The sequence below is a fragment of the Arachis hypogaea genome, chromosome 3 (assembly GCF_003086295.3).
Source record: "Arachis hypogaea cultivar Tifrunner chromosome 3, arahy.Tifrunner.gnm2.J5K5, whole genome shotgun sequence".
Classification (NCBI taxonomy): domain Eukaryota; kingdom Viridiplantae; phylum Streptophyta; class Magnoliopsida; order Fabales; family Fabaceae; genus Arachis; species Arachis hypogaea.
Window position 1 is genome coordinate 34,669,705 of NC_092038.1, and position 21,927 is coordinate 34,691,631.

At 35.0% G+C, this 21,927-nt stretch overlaps 2 protein-coding genes and 1 pseudogene across 5 annotated transcripts; 2 read left to right on the plus strand and 1 right to left on the minus strand.

Moving 5' to 3' along the window:
* The first annotated feature begins 487 nt into the window (after positions 1 to 487).
* On the plus strand, positions 488 to 4,175 carry LOC112790240 (proteinaceous RNase P 1, chloroplastic/mitochondrial). Of its 4 annotated transcripts, XR_011879764.1 has the most exons (8): positions 505 to 2,136; positions 2,217 to 2,306; positions 2,389 to 2,570; positions 2,667 to 2,787; positions 2,938 to 3,006; positions 3,152 to 3,316; positions 3,483 to 3,604; positions 3,818 to 4,175. XR_011879764.1 is itself a non-coding variant. In XM_025832546.3 (7 exons), exons 1-6 carry the CDS (start codon positions 580 to 582, stop codon positions 3,287 to 3,289), a joined length of 2,157 nt encoding a protein of 718 aa, XP_025688331.1. In that variant the 5' UTR covers positions 505 to 579; the 3' UTR covers positions 3,290 to 3,316; positions 3,483 to 3,742. The 4 variants fall into 4 exon arrangements, 2 of the variants coding, with proteins under 2 accessions (XP_025688330.1, XP_025688331.1); XM_025832546.3 differs by lacking the exon at positions 3,818 to 4,175 and having other exon boundaries at positions 3,483 to 3,742; XM_025832545.3 differs by lacking the exon at positions 3,818 to 4,175 and having other exon boundaries at positions 488 to 2,136; positions 3,152 to 3,742.
* Positions 4,145 to 6,756, plus strand: LOC112790241 (protein ABIL1). Its single transcript, XM_025832547.3, has 8 exons — positions 4,145 to 4,862; positions 4,968 to 5,050; positions 5,232 to 5,379; positions 5,463 to 5,562; positions 5,647 to 5,683; positions 5,836 to 5,993; positions 6,087 to 6,151; positions 6,262 to 6,756. Exons 1-8 carry the CDS (start codon positions 4,770 to 4,772, stop codon positions 6,346 to 6,348), a joined length of 771 nt encoding a protein of 256 aa, XP_025688332.1. The 5' UTR covers positions 4,145 to 4,769; the 3' UTR covers positions 6,349 to 6,756.
* Positions 6,757 to 7,334: 578 nt separating this feature from the next.
* LOC112770216 (uncharacterized) lies at positions 7,335 to 7,974 on the minus strand (annotated as a pseudogene).
* Between the last annotated feature and the right edge of the window lie 13,953 nt (positions 7,975 to 21,927).

The window sequence follows — 21,927 nt, forward strand, 5'->3', positions numbered from 1 at the left end:
TCAGCACAACCTCTCCGGAAAGATAATAAATAGGGATCATAACAAGCATAGAGGCACAACTAGGATCAAAAGAAAAGAACAGTATACAACAAGACATAATTCTTGAGATTAAGGTTTTATATTATCGTATCTGTGAACTGACTTGAGCGTCGGAACCCTTTTTGCAGGTACTCCACACTACCCGGATTGAGAAAGATCTTAAGGTATAGCGCACGAAAGAAATGCATCACAAACACCGTTCCAACTGCATTTGACCTATATCTCGAAATAAAGTTCCTCGCAAGAACAATATATTTTGATGTTTAGATTTAAATGTGAAATTTTAATGATAAAATATAAATAAGTTATTATGTGAGTGTAAAATTTTAAATTTTATTATTATATCTGTCATTAAATTTAAATATTAAAACATTTATATTATATTTTTAATTATTTTATTTTATTTTTTATTAAACTGGTCGATCATGGTTAAATTATTAAACGGTTGAACCAGTCATTTGACCGTTCATTGACCGGTTCAATTCTCCCAATCTTCGTTATCACCTTCAAAGCTCGGAGAGGTGAAGGGAAAAGCCACACATGGCCACCTTCAACACACTCCAACCCCAACGCCTTCTCTCATTTTCCCTCTCTTCTTTTTCTTCCTCTTCCTCCTTTCCTCTTAGAAACCCCTTCCAACTCACATCACGTGTTTCTTCACATCATCCTCACGAGACCATCTCTTTCAAACAAAAACGACGCCAACAACAACAACATCAAACCGGGCCTGGCTACTCTTCGGTCAAATCTCTAGTTGAAACACCAACCAGAAACTCAGTGAAAGCTGACCCTGACACCAGGTTCAATAGGAGAACACGTGATTACAGAGACAGAACCGCTTCTTCTTCCTCTACCTTGAGTGATAGTAGTAGTGGCAGACAAGCGGTTACTGAGAGATGGCAGAAGAAGGAGAAGGAGAATCTGGTGAACATGACGGAGGAGGAGCAGGACAAGAAGAATAAGAAGAAGAGGAAGAAGAAAGATCAAGATTCGCCAGAGTTGAAGTTGCGGGTTGCTCTTGATATGTGCTCCAAAAGAGGGGATGTGATGGGAGCATTGTCCTTATATGACTCAGCTCTTGCTAAAGGGGTCAAGTTGGGCCAGCACCATTACACCGTTCTCTTGTATCTTTGTTCTTCTGCTGCTGTTGGTGTTGTTCGACCCGCTAAAAGTGGAACCGGTTCTCGAACTTTGAATGCATTGCTTTCATCAGCCACTGATGAGGGCAATGATTCAGCAGAGTTGAATTATGCTTCAGACAGTGAAGTCTTGGTGTCAGCTTTCAATTCTGCTGAGAAATCAGGAAACCCTTTTGCAAATGAGGATTCTTCGTTTGTAAAAGATGGTTCTAGCTCTAGCAGACAAGAAGATCACGGAATTATGGTTAGTGAGGATGTCAAGAAATATGCACTACAGAGAGGGTTCGAAATATATGATAGTATGTGTTTGGATAAGGTCCAAGTGAATGAAGCTGCATTGACATCTGTGGCTAGAATGGCCATGTCCATGGGAGATGGTGATAGGGCTTTTGAGATGGTGAAGCAGATGAAGATCATGGGGATAAATCCTCGGTTACGGTCTTATGGTCCTGCTCTATCTACCTATTGTAGTAATGGAGAAATAGATAAAGCATTTGATGTTGAAAAGCACATGCTTGACGATGGCGTCTACCCTGAAGAGCCTGAATTGGAGGCACTCTTAAGGGTAAGCGTACAAGCCGGCAAGGGTGACAAGGTATACTATGTGTTGCATAAACTAAGAAGTAGTGTAAGGAAAGTCTCACCTTCTACTGCATCTTTGATTGTTGATTGGTTTAAGGGTAGACAGGCTTCTAGATTAGGGAAAAGAAAATGGGATATAAGATCAATAAAGGAAGCAATGGAAAATAGTGGTGGAGGTTGGCATGGACAAGGTTGGTTGGGAAAGGGAAAATGGGAAGTTTCTCATACAACAATTGGAGATGATGGAATGTGTAAATGCTGTGGAGTGCATTTAGCCACTATTGATCTTGATCCTATTGAAACTGAGAATTTTGCTAAGTCAGTGGCATCCATTGCTGTGATGAGGGAGAAAAAGTTGAACTTTCAGAAATTTCAAGTAAGCAACTAGATAATGTATTTTAGTTCTGGTCTCATTTTACATGGATGCAGTGGAATGAATAGAATTGTGAATTGCAGGCCTGGCTTGACAACCATGGACCTTTTGAAGCAGTGGTAGATGCTGCAAATGTAGGTCTATTCCGTCAAAGGAAATTCAAGCCATCCATGGTAAATTACTGAATGTACAAAATATTCAGCTTTTATGCATGCTGTGACTGTTGATTAATTTTTTCTGAGGTGAAACCTTTAGGTCAATGCTGTTGTTAATGGAATACGGCAAAAGCTCCCTTCAAGAAAATTTCCCCTTATTATTTTGCATCATCGTCGAATCAAAGGAGAGAAAATGGGTGAACCAATCAACAGGGCGCTAATTGATAGGTGGAATAATGCTGATGCACTCTATGCAACACCTACAGGATCAAATGATGACTGGTAAGAACAATATGGGATGATATAATTTCAACAACTTATTCATTCAGTTTCAATAAATTATGCATATCATCCTTCATTTGCTGACCTTTGCTTCAGGTATTGGTTGTATGCAGCTATAAAATTTAAATGCTTACTTGTTACAAACGATGAGATGAGAGATCATCTATTTCAGCTTCTGGGAAATGATTTCTTCCCCAAGTGGAAAGAGAGGCATCAGGTGAGCAAAGAAAGTTTTTCTATCAAGGCTTTGTTTTGATAGTCTTGCTGCATGCTTTTTGTATAATATATTTGATCAAATAGGGTATAATTTATCGCCATTAATTCTATTACCATACTTTTAACACTAGTATCCTTGTTCAAATTTAAGGTACGGTTCAGTTTCACTGATTCTGGTCCGCAGTTTCACATGCCGCCTCCTTGTTCCGTTGTAATTCAGGTACTGGAAAGCTCTTTAGAACATCAGGGAGCTAATATTTTCATCTTTTGTTTTTTCCTAAAAAATGTGAAGCTGAATAGAAATAATGGATATGTAAAGAGAAGAAAATGAGAAGGGAATATAACATGGCATATTTGGTTAGCAGGAATCAGAGCAAGGCCACTGGCATGTTCCAATTGAGACAGAAGTTAACTATGAATCAGAGAGAAGATGGTTGTGCATTACCCGCTCGACCTCAGGCATGGTTTGTGAAGATTCTTCAACGGCTACTGGAAATAACTGAAGGCTTAATCACTGAGGATTGTATCTCGTACATATTGTTTCCATTGTTCCTTTTAGAACTCTACAGTTTACAATGTCATTGGCTATTGTTGTTTCAATGAAATTACTGATATCAGTTTACTCATTACTTAGTTTAATAACTCTGCATATCACTTCAATGGTGAATAACATGATATTCTGATCCTTTAAATTAGACTCTAATCAGGGGAATTTGCAAGATCAGCTCTTACAACTACAACCGCTTCTACCAAGGAGTTACAATGCAACAGCAGAATATTGGCAAGCGCAAAGAGCTTAAGGAATCACCTCGAGAAATGTACAAAATTTTATATTTTTTAAGCATTGTTGTCCTAATATACAAACTCGGATATTACCTAAAATTGCGGCTGTAGGATAGATTGCTGGTTGTACCATTGATTTTCATATATGAAGTTCAATTGTCATTTTTCAAGTATACTGAACTATGAATTAGAAAATTAACTGGGTATGTTCATGATTGCTATAGAATAATCTTTTTTTTTTTTGGAAGGGTCAAGTTACATTAGGGGCTTAAACCCGAGACCTCCTAGCGAGAAGGGAGGACATATGCTGTTTGAGTTACGACTCATTGGCATAAATTAATCACTGTTCAACAAAATTTAAGCAAGAAAATGGGCCCAATCGCTGAAGCTGGCCTTGGGTCTAGCAAATCCAAACGACCCATGATAGGAACTTTTGTATTAGTATATGACCAAAAACCAGTAAGGTGCTGTGGCTTGTGTATTATTTGTATTTCACATGACATGAGGTATTGCACGTTCTAATGCTGTTTATGCCAAGCACAGTTAAGCTCTCCACCCTCCAACAAGTCATGTGCAATTCAAAATATAAAGATAACATGAAATTATTGATTCCTGTTTCTCTTATCGTTTTCAGAGAGGTAGATTGATGCGTTACCTTTCTTTTGGCCCCGGAAATTGATGCATATTATATAATATTTACTACTGACCGCAACACTGCAAGGCATCTATTTAAAAACTGAGATATAACAATCAAACTGTAGTGAGGAGTGAGCAGCTCTAATTTGTGTGTCAATTTTTAAACGGACATAGTCTCTTTATTTTCTGTCATTACATTATATGCTGAGTCGTTTTACCTTGGTTTTTTTTTTTTTTTTTTAAGCACAAAAGTAGGTAAAGACAGAAAATCACGGGAATGAAACTGTTTATTTGTCATGATCCTCTATGTTGGCTAGCCATGGCTGCAGAACCTTTTTATAAGGGGGCTTGTGAGTTATGTGTTTGTCTATTCTGTCATATCACATATGCCTCCAAAATCTATACAATATAGTATTTCTTGATTTGTCATAATTGGACACAATACATGCACAATTCTCGGTCAAAAAAGAAGCATTTAGACCCTATGTTTGCTTCTTTTTCATTACAATCTGTGCCTTCACTACTTCAAATTAGTGTTTCATCCAGAGAGTCAGTAACTGCATCATGGAGATGAATTTGAACTCTTGTTCCTATGAAAATCCTGCACAAGCTGAGGATAGGGTAGAAGAAATCATGCACTTTGACGAGTCTCTCAAGGTTCACATCCATATATATCATATATATTCCATACTCTCTTAGCAATGCCATATCGACCAATTGTTCAGAAAAGTTGCATCTTTGTATTGTTGATGGTTGTTTCAGGAGCTAAGGGCGCTGCGGTCTCAGCTTCACGACGCTGCAGAGTATTGTGAAGTAACATTCCTGAACAGCAAAGAGAGAAGCATGTGAGTCCTACAATACAACATTCACCATGCTCAAACATTATTTTCTCCAGTATTGGTTTCTGTTATGTTTAGTGAATTTTTTTACTCTTAGATGTACAAACTACAAAAAATTGATAAAACATTCTAAGTAAATTTGTATGAATAATTGAAAATGACTGATTGGATTTTATAAGGGTTGCAGTGTGGTGGAAAATACAAAGGACTACATACGCAAGACAATGGTCACTGTTGTTGATCATCTTGGAAATGTCTCAGCTAAACTTGATGGCCTTATTTCTCAGACAAATGCGTTTTCTGAAGCTGAGTCACGAGTCCAATGCCTCAAACAAGTTAGCGCTATTGCTTTGCTACATGAAAATCATAAATTTATTCAAAAAAGTATGCTAATGAGAACTATACATGCTTTTGACAGAGACTCCTCTCATGCGAACAATATGCTCATACAACTGGTCTTTCAAAAATGCAATTTTGCGACAACGTGAAAAGGTATCATAAACGTTATCTATCATCACGTAAGTATTCCGTAACACTCAAAACTTTTCAAATCAATTCCTATTTTATATGATTTATTATTTTAAAGTATTTTCCATGATCAGCACCTTCCCTTGAGAGATCAAACAAAGACAAATTAAGGTACTACTTCAATCCTTAATATCCGAATCTAATAGAGTAATGTATGTCTGACCACAAGTCAGAATCAAGAAACACCATGCTTAATCTATGAATGTGAAATATATTTTTATACATCTATGCTTGATATTTATGGTTTTGGCACCCTAATGCAGAGATTCTGAAAATCAAAATCCACCAAAGACTGAAGAAAAACATGTACCAGAGGCTCTTGTGGACTTGCCACTTTTTATGTATACTTGCAAACCATGCCCAACTTCTAAGTTGAAGCAAACAACCGCTTCAAATAAGGGACATCACAACCTGGCCACCGGTAACAAATGCTATTACACATGTTTGTTCTCATCATTTTCTTTTATTTTTCTCTAACAAAAGTTTCCTTTCCGAATTCCGTCTTAAACAACAGTGGTACCTGTTCAGGATGGTTTAGAAGTCTTAACAAAAGTTCCAAATTCCTCATTTCATTTCCATGTGAGTGCCTGCTCTATATCTAATATATCATGGTAGATTGATCTGCATAATATGGAGTTGATCACTCTGTAATCCACTAATCTGTATCATTGATTTTCAATTTTGGGTAGAGTACCCAGAAGGTTGGACGCCACAGAAGATCCTCGCATGGTAGTGACCTCTTATGGCGCATGCGACGTTCTAGACGAATCCAGTGAAAGACTTGACACCATATTCACCTGTTAGTTCCTTAAGGGAAAATGTTATTCTTTTCCTTTTTTTGGTCCTTGTATCACATTCCCTGCTCTTCTTCACGTATGACAATGCAGTGTTAATTAAAGTGTCTTATGTAGTAAGCAAATATTTGTATAATTGCGTGTGATTCTGGAATAGTGCGAAATTTTAACTACAAAATAGGGTAAATATCTTCACAACAAAAAATTATTGTGGCAGGTTCCACAATTTATGTTTTGCTCCAACAATTTTCTGTTTATTCTGTTACAATACATGATGATGATATCACATGTAATTGTTGTAATTCCAAACTCACAGCATGTGAGTTGTAACCCTTTACAATTGCGATCTGGTTTGTGACTTATTTAACGATTGAATAGTTGTATGTGATATATATCCCTTTCTGCGGGCCTCGTTGAAAATAAATGATATAACGACAAACAAACAAGTGAGACTGACAAGGGAACAAGCTAAGATATGCGATCTTTGATCTTTCTTTAATTTCTTCTTTTTGTTAATATCATCACAACAAAACTCTTGTTAAAATGGTAAGTAACCCCATTGTGTTAAAAGGAGGGAATGAATATATTCTTAGACTGTGTGGGAAGCTGAGCCAGGGACACAGATTCATGTTTGACACATAAGATATAAATAGAAATATTATTTCTAAAAATATTGAATTAGTGTATTTTGTATTAATCTTAACAGTAAAAACATAGAAATACTAGCAAATGATACAATTTATTTTTCATTTTTTCCTTTCTTATTTTTGTTAATTTTTCATTATTATATTTTTATTATTATATTTTTTCTCAAAATTTTTTAATAAAAAATGAGAATAAATTAGATTTTTATAATTTATTCTACTTTATCACCAAATAAAATACAAAAACACTAAATTTTGTATATATATTATTTATGTCTTATTTTCAGTGTCTTATCATATTCTGAGAAACAAACGCAGCTTAAGGACACGAAATAAGAATGAATAAAACAAGGAGAACATACATTTTAATTAATTATGGTTTGATTGATATACTTGAGATGATAAAGAAAACCTATGCTATGTTACAGAAAGAGAAGAGAGATCAGAGGAGGTTCCCTTGTATATAAGGAAATTAAGGGTCTCAAGAGCAAAATAGATGAAAGTGCCAGGTGAATGGGTGAAGAAGCACCCAAAATTGAAACCCACCACACATTGCCATCCCATTCCATACACCTTATCAAATTCCTGCAGATCAAAAAACTACTTCATGAATCATGATTATTGATTGGATCAACACATACACAAATACAAAAGTACATTAATGATTAATTAATTACCTTCTTGATGTGAGCAGCAATAGAGATGCAATCATGAACATCATAAAGGTCAAGGGCCTAAGAAGCACATGCCATGGCCTGGATTTGCATCTTTAACGGCATGTCAGTTTCTTTCACCATACCTTCCCCTTCCAACATCTTAATATTCCTTCTTCCGCCAGAAGGGCTTGCTTATGAAGCTTAGCTTCCAACATTGCCTTGCTTTGCCAATTCAGAGATTTTATAGATGCAGATGAAATGGCACCATTTTGTAATTCACACGTAACCTCCTCAGTTTCCTTTTCTAAATCTTCATTTCCCCCCTTAACAATAGATTTCAATTAATTTTTTAATCTATGACGACACGTAAAAATTAAATTCTTTATTTTTTATACTAAGTAACAAGTGATGTACTTTCGAAATATTGAATAGTTCCTCAAGATACGTATTTCACTCGCACAGTAGAAAAAGAGAGAAGTCTAGGTGGTAATATTTTTGTTAAAATTTGATCTGCACTTATTTATCAAAAAAAAATGAATAATCATACGTTATTAGATGTCATCTGACAACATTAAAAATATTAATAATAGCTAATTGATAATTAAACATCGCAAATTTTACTGACCCGAAAACTCTTCGTAAAAAATGTAATAGCTATTGGCGTATTGCCGTTTAAGTTTTGTGCGATACAAAATTATAAGATTGAATTTTAACTAATCTAAAATTAGGATTTAATTGTAAAATCTCTTTGTATATTTGGATGGCACTAAGTTATAAGACAAAGATATTTTAGTTTTCAAGTATGTTTGACCATTTTTTTTAAGTAAAAAAAATACTAAAAATAAAAAATATTTCTTAAAACAATTATATTTTTCTTTAAAAAAAAACTTATTTTAGCTTTAGCGAAAAGATGTTTTAAATAAAGAAAAGTATAGGTAGACAATGAAAATATTAAACAATGTGACAATGGATATATCCGATATTCAATTCATTAGGTGTGCGAATGGTTATTCTAATATTAAACAATGTGACAACTTTAAAATTTTTTATTCAAATTATTCACAAAAATTATTGACTACCTAATAAAATCTTTTAAATAATAAATAGTTTATCAGATGTCATTTTTTAAAATTTACACACTGATTTTAATGGTTACTTCATTGTTTGATAATGATCAACTTGCTTTACAACCATAATATGAATAAGTTAAAAGATTATATAACAACTTAATTATATATTATTGCATCAATGCATAAATAACAATATTATAAAATTTCCACTACACTAAATAAATAACAATACGATTTTTTTTGTTTAATCTGTGTATCCAGATCCAAGGATTACTGCACCGTCTATCCATGGATTACCACAAATCAGAGTCGCAAACCTTTGTGCTTGACGTAGCGTTTTGCACTCATTCTGCCTTTACTCTACTAAATAAATATAACTTCCGTTTTGGAGAAGTTATTAATATTCATGTGGGTGTCGCATAGACTAAAACTCTAAAATAGTTTTTGAAATTGAATTCCTACACTAAATTAATTTCTAGAGTTTCAGTTGTATTAATAATATTTTTGAGATTGATTTTCGAGTACTATAATGGTCCTTCAACTTGTTTTTGATAAAAATTCAGCAAACGGAGCAATGAATTAATACCACCAATATCACACTAAACACATGTAAAAAGCAAATGCTACATCGTTTTGTTATATTTGGGCATCAAAACAGTTTGTACATACAAAATTTTCATCAGTGTTAGACTTTTTTTTCTTCTCCACTTCTTCTTTTCTTTTCTTTTCTTTTTTTTTAAGAAAAAAAGCTCAACACAACAAGATGGAGCAACAACTTTAGTCATGACAACCCTTAGTTATCTTCGGCATTGTCATCAACAACTATAGGGTTCACCACTACTCCACTCCTCGAAGAGCAAGAAGGATCTACTAATAATATCCATCACACATGAATTTTGATTCCTGAAGATTCTATCATTCCATTCTAGCCAAACTGTCCAGATAACAACAAAGAAGTTAATCACCCACCTCGTCCTATCACCTCTTCTTGCTGCAGCATTCGTCCAGCTTTCAAAGTGTTGTTTGAGTGTACCAGGCATGGTCCATTTCCTTCCAAGAACGAATAGCCAAGCACACCACACCTGCCAGGAAATCTCACAACCAGCAAACAAATGAAAAGCAGACTCCACAGACTTACCACATAAGACACATGTACTATCATTTGGGTTAATTACACCTAGTCTACACAGTCTGTCCTTAGTATTCACCCTCCCCACCAACACAAACCAAGAGAATAACTCGATCCTTGGTGGAACGAAACCCTTCCAAATTGCACTTGTGAAGCTATAGCTTGTTATTTCCTCCGAGAGAACCACTTCCTGCAACACCTGCATAAATGAGTTAGTCGAATAAATACCAAATCTATCAAATTTCCAGACCACTCTGTCCTTCCTCTCAGATGTTAGCTGAACAGACTGTAAAACCTGATGGAGTTGGTTTACTAGTGTCAACTCCCACTAAAAAAACTCTATCTTTCATTGAAAATTCCATATCCACTATAACCCATCCCAAAATCCATAATCCCCAATAACAGAACATTTGAGGTTTGAGACCGAGAAAAGCCTTGGAAATAACTCTTTAAGAACACCGTGAGGTAACCAGATATCCTCTCAGAACCGTACTATTCTGCCATTCCCTACATCCATATACAAACCCCTGATCATTTTTTTTCTCTCACATATGGCTCATTGATTTGTAACTGACAAATATCCTTCCAAGGACCCTCCTTGTAGGTATAGGCTGACCACACAGCTTCTCATTCGGATTCAAGTTATTACAGGAGCAGACGACTTTCTTCCACAGGAGACAATTCTCTTTCGAGAACCTCCACCACCACTTAAAGAGCAAAGTTGTATTCTGAATTACTGCGTCTCCAATTCCCAGACCACCTGCCTTTTTTGGAGCCATCACCACTTCCCATTTTACTAGTGGTATCTCATTTCTCCCATTCTCTTTACTCCACAAGAAGCACCTTTGGAGTGAGATCAACTTTTTCGCTATCGCCTTCGGCATCTTGTATAGGCTAAGATAGTAGATAGGCAAACTATTCAGAACATACTTAATAAGAACCAGCTTACCCGCTTTGTTTAGGGTCTTTGCTTTCCACATACTTAACTTGTCTTCCACCTTATCAATCATCGGTTTCCAAGTCTTTACAAGCCTCGGGTTTGCTCCAAGAGAAATGCCAAGATATCAGACTGGTAGAGACTCCTCCTTGCATCCCAGCAACTGACACATCTTACGCGCCCAATACTGATCACTATTAACCGGAATGAAGCTAGACTTCTCAAAATTGATACTCAACCCCGACATCAGCTCAAAGCAACGTAACAATCGCTTGTAGTTCCTAATAGTCTCTTCCTCAGTAGGATAGAAGAGAATGGTATCATCTGCAAAGTGTAAGTGTGACAGCTCAATGTTATCCCTTCCAACCAAAAGTGGATAGATGCGGTCATTCCTCACTGTCTCCCTAATCATCCTATGTAGCATATCAACAACTAGCACAAACAGAAACGGCGATAAAGGATCTCCTTGTCATAGTCCCCTTTCCATCTTGAAAGGCTCAGTGGGGGACCCATTTATCAAAACCGACATAGACGCAGAGCAGACACACTCCTTAATCCACCCCCTCCATATATGGCCGAAGCCCATCTTCTGCAAAACAATATCCACAAAACTCCATTTGACCCGGTCGTATGCCTTTTGAAAATTAAGTTTAATAATCGCAGCACTCTTCTTCCTAGCCTTCAGCCACTGCACAGTCTCACAGGCTATCAATGCCCCATCATGAATTTTCCTGCCATTCACAAACGTACTATGTGTCTCTCTTACTAATCCTGGCATGACCTTCCTCATTCTCTGAACCAATACCTTAGATATGACCTTATACACACAACCCACCATACTAATCGGCTTGAGGTCTTTTATTTCTTTAGCCCCAACAAACTTCGGTGCCAGCGCCACCCAAGTGATATTTGAATCTCTAGGTAACCTAGAAGACCGAAAAAAATCCAAGACTGCTCCAGTAAACTCCTACCCAACTTTTTTCCAACACTTCTTGATGAAATTCATATTATATATGTCACTTCCTGGTGCTTTTGTTGACTCGCAATCCCATACTGCATCCTTTATCTCTTCAACAGATGACATCAACTCCAATTCTGTTGCCTCTTCCACATCTATCTGCATTACTAACCCATCCCAAAAACCTACGTTAGGTGACACCTCCTGTTAGTACAAGTCCTTGTAGAAATCTCTTATAGCCACCTTAATCCTGGCTTGATTCCTCACTACTCTTCCATGAATCATTAAAGCATCAATCCGATTATTCCTCCTTCGAGCTGAGGCTAAATTATGAAAGTATCGAGTATTTTTGTCTATCTCCTTTGCATGCCTGGATCTTGACATCTGCTTCTAATGTACCTCCTTCCTGATATACCACCTCTTACAAGAGCTAACCAGTGCCTTCCTTCTTGCTTCCAAGGTTCCATCATGCACTCCATTACTGACCATATCGTCTACTTTCTTGATCTCCTCCTCAAAATTTTTAATCCTCATGTCCATAGACCCAAAATTCTCTCTATGCCATCTGCCCAAAGGAATCGTCATGGCCTTTAACTTGTCCAGGAACCGCACCTCCCCTAGGCTTCTCCACTACTCCTTCACCATCCTCAAGAACCCTTCATGAGTGAACCATGATTCAAGACTTCGAAAAGGTCTCGACCCCCTTCTGACCCTTGCAGCTTCCATCACCACTGGGCAATGATCCGATAACCCTCTTGGACCACCTCGTAGCCTAGTATCGGGAAACTCTTCTAGCCATTCCAAAGTAACCAACATTCTATCAATGCGGCTACAAGATTGGCCCCTGAACCAGGTAAACAGGCGGTCAGATAAGTCTAAGTCCACTAGTTCCATACCCTGAATCCATGATTTAAAGTCCGCTGCCGACCCCGTCAAAGTAGTAGCCCCTTTTCTCTCTTCCACTTTAACGACCTCATTAAAGTCTCCCATAAAGCAAAAAGGTACTTGACATAACCCAGATAAAAAGCTTAGCTCTTCCCACACAACCAGCTTTTCATTCCTAATATGCGCACCATACACTAAACAAATAGCACAACGAAAACTACGCTTGATCAGCTCCCCCTCCACGCATAACCATCTATCTCCTTTATAACAGTTGCCTATCTTAAAAACCGTTTCATCCCACATCAATAATAGACCGCATGAAGCACCTTCCGCCCCGACATACTCCCATCCTACCGCATCATTTTCCCACAGTTGCACAACATCAAATTTAGTTACTACCTCTCTTTTAGTTTCTACCAGGCATAGCATATGTATATTAAAATTTCGCCTAAAGGTTTTCACCATACTCAATTTTCCAACTCCCGCCAACCCCCTAACATTCCAAGAGCTAAAAATCATTTAAAACCAGCAATACACACCTTACCTCCGCCGTTACTGCCAGACCTTGGCCTTCCAAACCGTCCGGTCCTTTAACCGGTCAAACCCTTTTCGAACATTTTTTGTACGGACCGCAACCTGTCCTTATCCCCTCCCTTGCCAAATCACAACCCCGTTCCCCCTTCTGCATGTCGACGAGCTCAAGAGGACCCACCAACCCAGATGAGACCTCCCCTTTCAGCCTCGCTATCTCGAAGCCACCATCAATACGCTGTGTCCCTGCCGCACTCGACCTACCGGATTCATCACCGCACTCTACTACGTCATTCAATTCGCGCCGCACCCCACTCGCAGTTGTACTTTCTCTGTACATACTGCTGATCTCAGCCCTAGAAATCCTACAATCGTAGAACCACTCTAGGTTCTCTTCTTTTATCTGTAGTCACTCTATGTTCTTTTACTCTTCACCAACATTAGCACACCTTTTCTTCCAAAATCAAACTAAAAAATGCAACCTAGATATAACAAAATTACATTGCATATGTTTTTATTAGTGGCCAAAATCAAACAAAATTTTGTTTAGTTACATATGTCCTGCATAGTATTCGAAATTTCAACTCATTACTCTGCCTGAAGAGTTACTTTTGAAAAGAAGTTGAAGAATCATTATAGTATCCAAAAATTAATTTCAAAGGTATTACTATTTAATAAGACAAATAAAATCTCAAAAATTAATTTGATACATCACACATGAGTTTAATGTCAAGAGTCACTTTAAAAATTTAGTTATTGCATCTTTATTTCTTGATCATACGAGGGTTGTTGTTATTATTATTATATCTATTATATATTACTAATTTTATAATTAAAATGTGTCATATGTTATTTTTTTATTATAATTGAAATCTAAGTTTTCCTTCCAAAATTAAAGAATTCTCTCTTCTTTCCTACTAATTTTACAACAAAAAATTCTTCATTACAATTGAAATCAAATCTTTTTCTCTAAAATTAAAGAGTTCTTTTCTCTTTCTTACTAATTTTACAATCAAAATATGACACATATCATTCCATCATTACAATTAAAATCAAATCTTTTCTTCTAAAATTAAAGAGTTCTCCCCTCCTCCTTTTCTGTTTCTCTATCTCTTTCATTCCTTCAACCACTCTATCTTTTTTATATATCACAATAACTAATTACAAATTTGACAATCAAAATATATAACATGACATTCTTTAATTGCATTAAAATTAATATATATATTACTATCTAAATTTAATAACCAAATATGCCACATGACATTCTTTTATTAAAATTGAGAGAAAATATTTTCCCTTAAAATTAATAAATTCTCTTCCTAAATTCTCTCATCTACCTCTCTCCTTTTTTCTATTTCTCTCTACCATTTTTACTCTATATATAATATATTATATATTACTATCTAATTTAATAACTAAATGTGTCATATGACACTCTCTTATTAAATTAAGAGAAAATATTTTTCTCCAAAATAAATAAATTCTCTTCCTAAATTCTTTCATCTACCTTTTCTTTTTTCTATTTTTCTCTACCCTTCCCTCTCTATATATAATTTATAATTTATATTTTATATTAGTAATTTGACAAATCAAAATGTGTTACCTGATAGTTTTTATTACAATTAAAATAAGTTTTTTTTTTAAAATTAACAAACTTCATCTCTCATACTTCATCTTTATCTTTCTCTTTTTTTTTCTCAATCTCTATTTTTTACCTTTCTATTTTAAAAAAAAAATAAATTTAACAAAATGATATAATTCAAATAAAACATATTATTATTATTATTATTATTATTATTATTATTATTATTATTATTATTATTATTATTATTATTATTATTATTATTATTATTATTATTATTATTATTATTATTATTATTATATATACATATTTGTTTAGTTTTTTCATTTAGTTATAAAATTTTCACCACATATTTTTTTAATCTATATTTTTATTTCTCTTCTTTCAAATATTTATTACATATAATTTGGAGAGAATACTAATATTATTATGATTAAAGTTAGAATTAAGATTCAATTGTTTAAAAAAATTGATTTTGAGTTAATTTTACAACTATCATTATAAATTTTTTATACTAATATCTAATTATATTTTTATATAAATAAAAAGAAAAAATAATTATTTTAAATAGCAAGCATAAAAATTAATTATTTCTATTTGTGCAACAGATTTAATACCTAATCAAATGTAAAAATATACACGTTAAATTATTTCAAATTTTAGATAACGATTGTTAAAATTAATTATTATTAATAAACTAAACTTTTTCACATAAAAATAATAATTAAAAATCTTATTATTTGACTTTTTTATCTACGGAGATTTAGTCTTTCTTACTCAACGAGGACTTTTATTTTTTACAATTTTTTTTGTAAGAGTAGTTTGATTCTATAAATTTTTTGTGTCATAATCTATAATCTCAGGACAAAACTAACATAGTTTTAAAAGATTTATATTCCCGTAAAATCTACGTAGATCCTGCTCTTCTTAGCCGATGAAACTTTTGTCCTCTACGACTTTTTTATAAAATTAGTTTGATTCTATAAATCTTTTATAACATAATCTATAATATCAAGACAAATCTAATATAATTTTAAAAAATTTATATTCTCATAAAATTATTCGAATAAAAATATTATTACTAATCTAATGCTTGCGTTGATGTCATTTATTTAAAGTTATAAATTAAAGAACATAGCATGCATTATCATTTTATTTTATTTTATTTTTTAAATAACATTCCATTGATTAAAATTAAATGTTAAACTTGACACATACATAAAAAATATTTCAGAGAGTGAAAGCTTTTAAACTGAACTTGTAATAATTCTAACAAACGAAAAGCGATATAATATATATATATATATATATATATATATATATTATAACACACAAGATATAAATAATATATAAATTTTTTATTTTAATACATAAAATAAATATAATAATTATCAAATTAAATATTTTTTAAAAAAATTATCAAAATTTACGTCCCTTGCTTATCTCGTTTATAGTGTAAACAAGATATACACGTGTTAGGCTGATGTATAGACACGGTAAACAAGATAGACTTATCTCGTTTACACTGTAAACAAGATGAATCTGCATGTATCTTATTTATAGTATAAACAAGATACAAGAAGATAAATTTTAATCTATTATAAAAGGATGTGTAATCCTTGGCATTTTTCACACATATTTCATACATTTTTCTGTCTCGATTTTCTCACAAAAACAAGGCAACAATGGCCAGTAACAATGTATATATAGTTGTGTGTGTTTATCCCAATTGTCGTATGAGAAATGGCGACAACGGGTGACATTTGAGTGTGAAAATCCGATACTATTGTGAACTCAGTGAGTAAGTATGTTGTCGGAATTGAAGAGTTTGATATTGAGCAAGTTAGGTGGTTCAGAAGCGAGGGAGGTTGGAGGAGCGGGGTGTAGGTTGCTAGCACCCATGGGTAATGAAGTTTTTCAATTTCGACTATTTCGACTTCTAGGGGACGAGCATGTGTTCGACATTCATGGGAGGATCATAGCGGAACAGGTGATGGAGTTTTCAGCAACAGAGTGCAACCGGCGATGTCTATGACACCCCACTGTGCCACCGAACACAAAGATTGGTACGTCCATGCCAACACGGCCGAACCCCAAGACAACACCTGGCACTGCCCAAAGTCCCGGAGAAGAGGCACCCAATGCACGTGGACCAAATTGTTTGACTTGTCTATCATCAGATATCCTCTGATCAATAACACAATGTAGTATCTGGTGTACTGTCGAAGGGTCTCTGGGCCGTCCGTAGGAGGCATCTAGTAGACATGATCCCGCAACCAAAGAGATAAGCCTCAATGTAGTCCCTGAAGTTGCACTCGAGCCTCATAGTAGTCCCTGAACTTAAAAGTTCCTCAGAGTCATCCCCGAACTTGCACTCTGGGACTCAAAGTTGTCCTTCCGACAATTTCTGGACACCTGGCGCAACCGAAAAGCTTAGCTGGCAGCGTTCGTGACACGTGGGACTTACAATGGCTAGCTGATGTGGCAGAGTAAACTCTCCCGCATCAATTTGGTCCCTCAGGTGAAGTTAAAACCCTAATCCCCAAGTTTGAAGGCCACATTGCTCACTCTGTTCTCTTCTCGTCAGTGCTGTATACTTGTCTTCTCCCTCTTTGAAGTCTGACGGTTATGGCAAGCACGAGCAATGCAGCTGGGAGTTCGAACAATCCACGATTATTTGGAAACATCATGAGGAGAATGAACAGAAACAGAGAAGCTCGTTTGCCAGAATGGTGTACCTGCGGGTCGAGACCAGTGCTGCGGTGGTCAGGGACAGATTCTAATCCAGGGAGATCGTTCCTGGGTTGCCCAAACTACAATGTAAGTATTATTGTTGTTAATTGCTGTATTTATGGATATAAATTTTGCTGATTGAATTTTCTTAGATGTGCAGACTGTGGGTAAGAAATGGTGTGGATTATTTTTGTGGGTTGATAAAGTTTTGGAAGATGTCATGCCATGTGATGATAGAACAAGACATTCAGTTGATGATGAAGAATGGAAGATGAAGATGGCTTGGAAATTTGGTAAATTAGAACCTGAAATTAGGGTTCTAAAAATGGGGAAAATTTTGATGTTTGTGTTCATGTTGTTGACTGTAATTGGTATTCTTGTATTAAAACTGGATAGACAGCAGGGTCAACTGTATCTAGCAAAAAACAAATGACATGCATGTTATATGCATATGTTGTTCATGTACTTGTTCCTGTCCTTTTGTTTGAAAGAAATGCAAATTAAAGTGTTTGATTATATGCATACTTCTGTTCTTGGACTTCTTTTCAATGAAATAGAAATGGACAGGATTTGAATTACTCTTAAGTCTGTAACAGAGGATAAAATATAAACAAAAGGATGACAAAACTCAGTTCAATAAAGTCATAATTCATATTGGTAATGTTTGATTCAAAAAAGGTATTATAGAGCCAAAACACCAAGTATATCAAAGTTGTTAACATATTGACCTGATAAAATTCAAATACTAAAATTCCCAACACTAGGACAACGTTTAAGGCATTGTAAACAACTTCAGCAAAATAGATACAAAAAAATAGCCTTCTTTTCCTAAACATAATTATCCTAATCTTCATTTTTTGTGTATGGGTGCCTTGAATCCAGGGTTGGGCACAAACTTCATGAAGTTTGCAAGCCTTGTAGCAGTTCCCTGTGTTGCACCTTGCATAGAGTTAGGTGGGAGATTCCTTGCTGTATGACTACTTCCTGGTGGGGTAGCAGCAGGTGGGGTGGTTGCTGGTGGATTGCTACTTCCTAAAGCCGGTTTTTCATAATGCTTGGCTAACTTTCTTTTTAGAGGGAGCTTTGGCGGCCTAACAGGTGAAGGTATAACCTATTAGCGAAAACATGTAAGATAGTTAGTAAACTAGGTAAGGATGTGAATATGATAAATTTAAAATCATATAACTTTGTGAACCTGTTGAGAGTCATCAGTTGCTTCCAAGGGTGGTTCACTTTGGTTAAGATTGATTTCGGTTGGGGCTTGTGGGATAGGGGCAGCAAAGTTGGCCTGACCTTCACCACCATTAGCAACAGTGGGTTGTGCAGCGGCAGCCTCTGCAGCAGCAACTTCTACAGCTGCAGCAGCCTCTTCAGCAACAGCTCTCTTTGGACAGTTCCTTTTGGTGTGTTCTGCTTCACCACAACAACGACATCGACCTTTTTATATATTCTTTTCATCTTGGTCTTCAACTTCTTACTCCCACTTGGCTCTTCATCTGCATCTTTTCTTCTTTTTTTCTTAAGTGGTCTGGGCTTGTTTCTAAATTTTGGTGCTTGTGATCTGTTATATGGTGACTTTTTTCATAGTGCTTGACCTGGAATTGGATTGATATGGAAGGCATATGTGTTATTATATGCTTCCATGGTCAACCACTGATGACAAAAGTCTTCCGGTCTCTTACCAGCACTTGCCAGTGCAGCACACGCATGCACACATGACATCCCTAAATAGCATTCACACAACAACGAAGACAACAACAGTAAGCCTACAACAAAGGTTGATAATGATAATAAGACTAAAATAATGAATTTAAAAAACATTACCACTCAATTGCCAGAAACCACATGTGCAGAGCCTCTTTCCCAAATCCACAACCATGTTGGTCGGCCAGCCATGTACTTCGAACTTCTCATAATCTGCGTCACCAGACCACATCGGGACCCAACTTTTTTATTCCTTCCGTATCTTTTCTAACCTACTGCGCTGTATAGGAGGTAGAACTCCAGTGTTCGAATTCAGCTTCACCTTATTCCTTCCATTGCTTATTGAAGTTCTTCCACAGATGCCAAACACAGAATCTGTGATGGACATCTGGAAAAACCTCCTTAAATGCATTTATAAGGCCCTGTTTCAGATACCAAAGAATGGGTCAGATAGTTGTTTCGGGCATCAAAATAGTCCCTACACTTCTATAAGTGACATCAAACTAGTCCCTACACTTATGTAAGTGACATCAAACTAGTCCCTACACAGCACTGTTACAGAACATTATGCAGAACAGGATAAATAAGTAACAATAGATTGACAGAACATTATGCAACATGTAATTAGTCTAGGATTAATTCTACATATATAGACAGCAGTCCAGTGTATAAACATCATATAGGTAACTAATAAGTAACAACAGATAGATTGACACTAAATAACTTAGAACTATTAAGTCACAATCAGTGTATAAATAAGTCACAATAGATTAATTCAGCACATATAGACAGCAGTCCAGTGTATAAACATCATGTTGAAACACACCCAATAGGTAACAATAAGTAACAACCAGTGACTTGTTATAAGTAAGAACTATTAAGTCACAACCAGTGTATAAATATCATTTTAAGTCACAATAGATTAATTCAACATATATAATCAGCAGCCCAGTGTATAAACATCATTTTAAGTCACTCATCTGCAATATGATGACCCTCCATGGTGAAATATGATGGTAATCATCGGATCACCCATCTGTAATTTAAAAAAAAAAAATTCATTGATCAGAGTCATTGTCCTCAAACACATTAATAATTTAAAAACTCCACAAATAACTGCAATAAATCCTAACACATAAAGAACAAGTTTCCATATCAATATTAGTAATAATCATTAATATCAGGCCGTGCACATACTCAATCAATTGATCCCTGCATCCAGAACATATTAGATATCACTCACTCATCCAGAACACAACTAATTAGACTTGTCTCCTTTCTTTGAAACACTCTTACAACTTTAATCATAATATTAGATAATAATATCTATGCAACGACATTTGTCATACAATAAAAATACAAGAAAGTATCATGTCGCCTTGCAGTTATATTAAACTAATTTAAAAAAATGACATAAGAAGATGACAATATAGAATTAGTTTATATATAGAAATTATTCTCAATTACCAATGAGCTGTAAGGCATTTCTTCAATATTTTATTTAATGAAGGGAATAATAGTAAAAAATAGATTATTCAATTCTCTATAAGCTGGATCAAAACAAGAAATTGAATTCAATTATGTAATTTACTAGGTTATACTCCCTCCATCTAATAACATAGGTAATTTCTTATCCAAACTTATCATCTTCTATAGAATACAAAACACTAATATAGACACGGAAGTACACACGAGTATATGTATAATATTTGTTTATTGAGACAAAAATGATGAAAGATACGGTCATACACAAATACCCATTAAAATCATATATTTTGTGTCTTTTTAAAATGTTGAAATACTAATTTTTAACTTGAGACACTAATTTTTTTACATTTTTTTATCATGTCTAACTTACCAAACACAATATAAAATTAGTGTCTTCTTATATCTATGTACTCTTATGTCTTCTTCAGATGCTTTTTTATGTACTATAGTAAGTAGTAAATAACTTTTAAGGTCAATCAAACTAATGTAAGCAGTTTAAATACTCTTGAAGACAGAAGTTAAAGGTTTCCTAATCTAATCTGTGTATTTTGTCAAATGTGACCAAATTTAAAAATTCAACTCGTAACAGATTGAATTTAGTTCCTATGTCCCATATCATGACATTTCAAACCCGCAGATATCACCAACTTCACAGTTTGGATGATACACTCGATAATTTGCATAATAAAACGAATTTTAACAATATATTCTTACCTAGTAACTGAATTCTTACCTGAAATCTAAGCTAATTAGCATAAGCACTTCCTTAGGCAGTTAGGGATATGAATTTGAGATGCATTTACTAAAACTCAAAGGAAAGATATTTTTTTCTTGTTCACTTTAATTGTAGCGTGCAGTACCCATATCCATAAGAGAAAGAGGAAAAAAAAAAGTAAAAACGATCACAGTTCACTATTTCAGATTAAGGGGAACCATGAAGTAATAGTTCTGATCAAATCCTAGCAAAGAGCACAAAATAGCAGCGTTCATACCCACACATTACACTCGAAAAAAATGGATTGAACTTTTGTGAATATTAAATTAACAACAATATCAAAAAACAGAGAAACCACGTATTTTTTTTTATTTTTGGCTTACCTGTTTCAGAGAAACTAGCCTTCCCAACTCTGTGTATGAAGGAGATGACAAAGCGATGCTCCAGGGCCTGAGTTTTCGACTTAAATCGGTGCGGTTAATGCAATCGTATATGCGCCATTGGTGATTGTCTCGGAGAAGAAGAA

Coding starts and splice junctions, on each gene's coding strand:
- LOC112790240 (XM_025832545.3), top strand. CDS start 580: ATGGCCACCTTCAACACACTCCAACCCCAACGCCTTCTCTCATTTTCC. Junction 2,137..2,216: donor TGAACTTTCAGAAATTTCAA/GTAAGCAACTAG, acceptor TGTGAATTGCAG/GCCTGGCTTGACAACCATGG. Junction 2,571..2,666: donor ACAGGATCAAATGATGACTG/GTAAGAACAATA, acceptor CCTTTGCTTCAG/GTATTGGTTGTATGCAGCTA.
- LOC112790241 (XM_025832547.3), top strand. CDS start 4,770: ATGGAGATGAATTTGAACTCTTGTTCCTATGAAAATCCTGCACAAGCT. Junction 4,863..4,967: donor ACTTTGACGAGTCTCTCAAG/GTTCACATCCAT, acceptor TGGTTGTTTCAG/GAGCTAAGGGCGCTGCGGTC. Junction 6,152..6,261: donor ATTCCTCATTTCATTTCCAT/GTGAGTGCCTGC, acceptor AATTTTGGGTAG/AGTACCCAGAAGGTTGGACG.